Genomic DNA, 1,267 nt, shown 5'->3' with positions numbered 1-1,267 from the left:
TTGAGAAGGCTAAATTGATCAAACATATGCTCACTGTCTGCCGCTGGCCGCTTGGTCGTTACTTTAAATGCGTAACGTTAATTAGGCTATGTGAGTACTGCTCATGTCTGAAAATAATATATGAAAAACAAAATTATTTTACATAAAAACATTAGGCTATAGCTTATATTTATTTAGTAAATTTTTTAATTAATGGAAAAACTAAAATGAATTGTGAAACTGAAAGTATTTTTTTTTAATTGTGTTCAGCACGGTGGGCCGCATTTGAATTTGTGGCGGGCCGCATGCGGCCCGCGGGCTGCGGGTTGAGAACCACTGCTCTAGAAGCTTGCGTTCTGCAAGTGAACGTCGCTTTATTGTTCATCCCAAAGAAGCACAAAATCACTTTCACTGACTTTTACATTAACTGTTCCCTCCTGGTGGAATGACCTGCCCAACTCAATCTGAGCAGCTGAGTCCTTAACCATCTTCAAGAAATGACTAAAAACACATCTCTTCCATCTTTAATTTGACCCTGTAACTCTAACACTCTCTATTCTAATTCTATTCTTTAAAAAAAAAAAGTCCCTTTTAGACTTGCAATACAGAAAAGACAAATACATTTATATATTTATTAAAAATAAATATCATTATTTAATTAGTCAATTAATTTATTAATTTTTTATCAATTACATTAATTAATTTATTAAATGTAATATTTTAACGTATACGTAGATAATAAAAGTATATTTTCTTTTTATTTAAATATGTAATATAATATGTATTGTATATTTTATTATTAATTTTGTATTACAGTAACTGAAATTTTAGTCACAATGCAAAATATCTTAATGATCACTTGATGTTGTGATGAAAAATGGCCTGGACATATTTTGTGGGATTCACTTAAGCACAAAAACAAACACACTTTCATCTATAACCGATCATGAGCCTCCTGATCTCTGTGTTTTCTGTCTCGTTGATCAGAATGTAACTGTCACAACAAAGCCGTCGACTGTTACTACAACCAGACGGTGGCGGATCTGCGGCTGAGCGTGAACACACTCGGCCTGTTTGTGGGAGGAGGAGTGTGTGTGAACTGCTCGCAGAACACAGCAGGAGTGAACTGCCAAACCTGTGCAGACGGATACTACAGACCACACCAGGTGTGTGTGTGTGTGTGTGTGTGTGTGTGTGTGTGTGTGTGTGTGTGTGTGTGTGGGTGGGGGGGTGTGTGCGTGTGCGCGCGTGTGTGTGTGTGTGTGTGCGTGTGCGCGCGCGTGGGTGT

At 37.5% G+C, this 1,267-nt stretch overlaps 1 protein-coding gene across 1 annotated transcript in view; it reads left to right on the top strand.

Annotated features, from left to right (window-relative positions):
* The window catches only part of LOC107663745 (laminin subunit alpha-1-like), a gene marked incomplete at its 3' end in the record, with an annotated part of 23,200 nt that overhangs the window by 19,139 nt on the left and 2,794 nt on the right, over positions 1 to 1,267 (top strand). The window contains exons 7-8 of the mRNA XM_016454058.1: positions 250 to 253; positions 967 to 1,145. Of these exons, the coding sequence (XP_016309544.1) occupies positions 250 to 253; positions 967 to 1,145 (183 nt within the window). The remainder of the gene's footprint in view (positions 1 to 249; positions 254 to 966; positions 1,146 to 1,267) is intronic.

Source organism: Sinocyclocheilus anshuiensis, unplaced genomic scaffold (assembly GCF_001515605.1).
Source record: "Sinocyclocheilus anshuiensis isolate Anshui unplaced genomic scaffold, SAMN03320099.WGS_v1.1 scaffold2305, whole genome shotgun sequence".
Classification (NCBI taxonomy): domain Eukaryota; kingdom Metazoa; phylum Chordata; class Actinopteri; order Cypriniformes; family Cyprinidae; genus Sinocyclocheilus; species Sinocyclocheilus anshuiensis.
The sequence above is the reverse complement of the archived record's forward strand: the minus strand, read 5'-3'. Positions and strand labels throughout refer to the sequence as shown.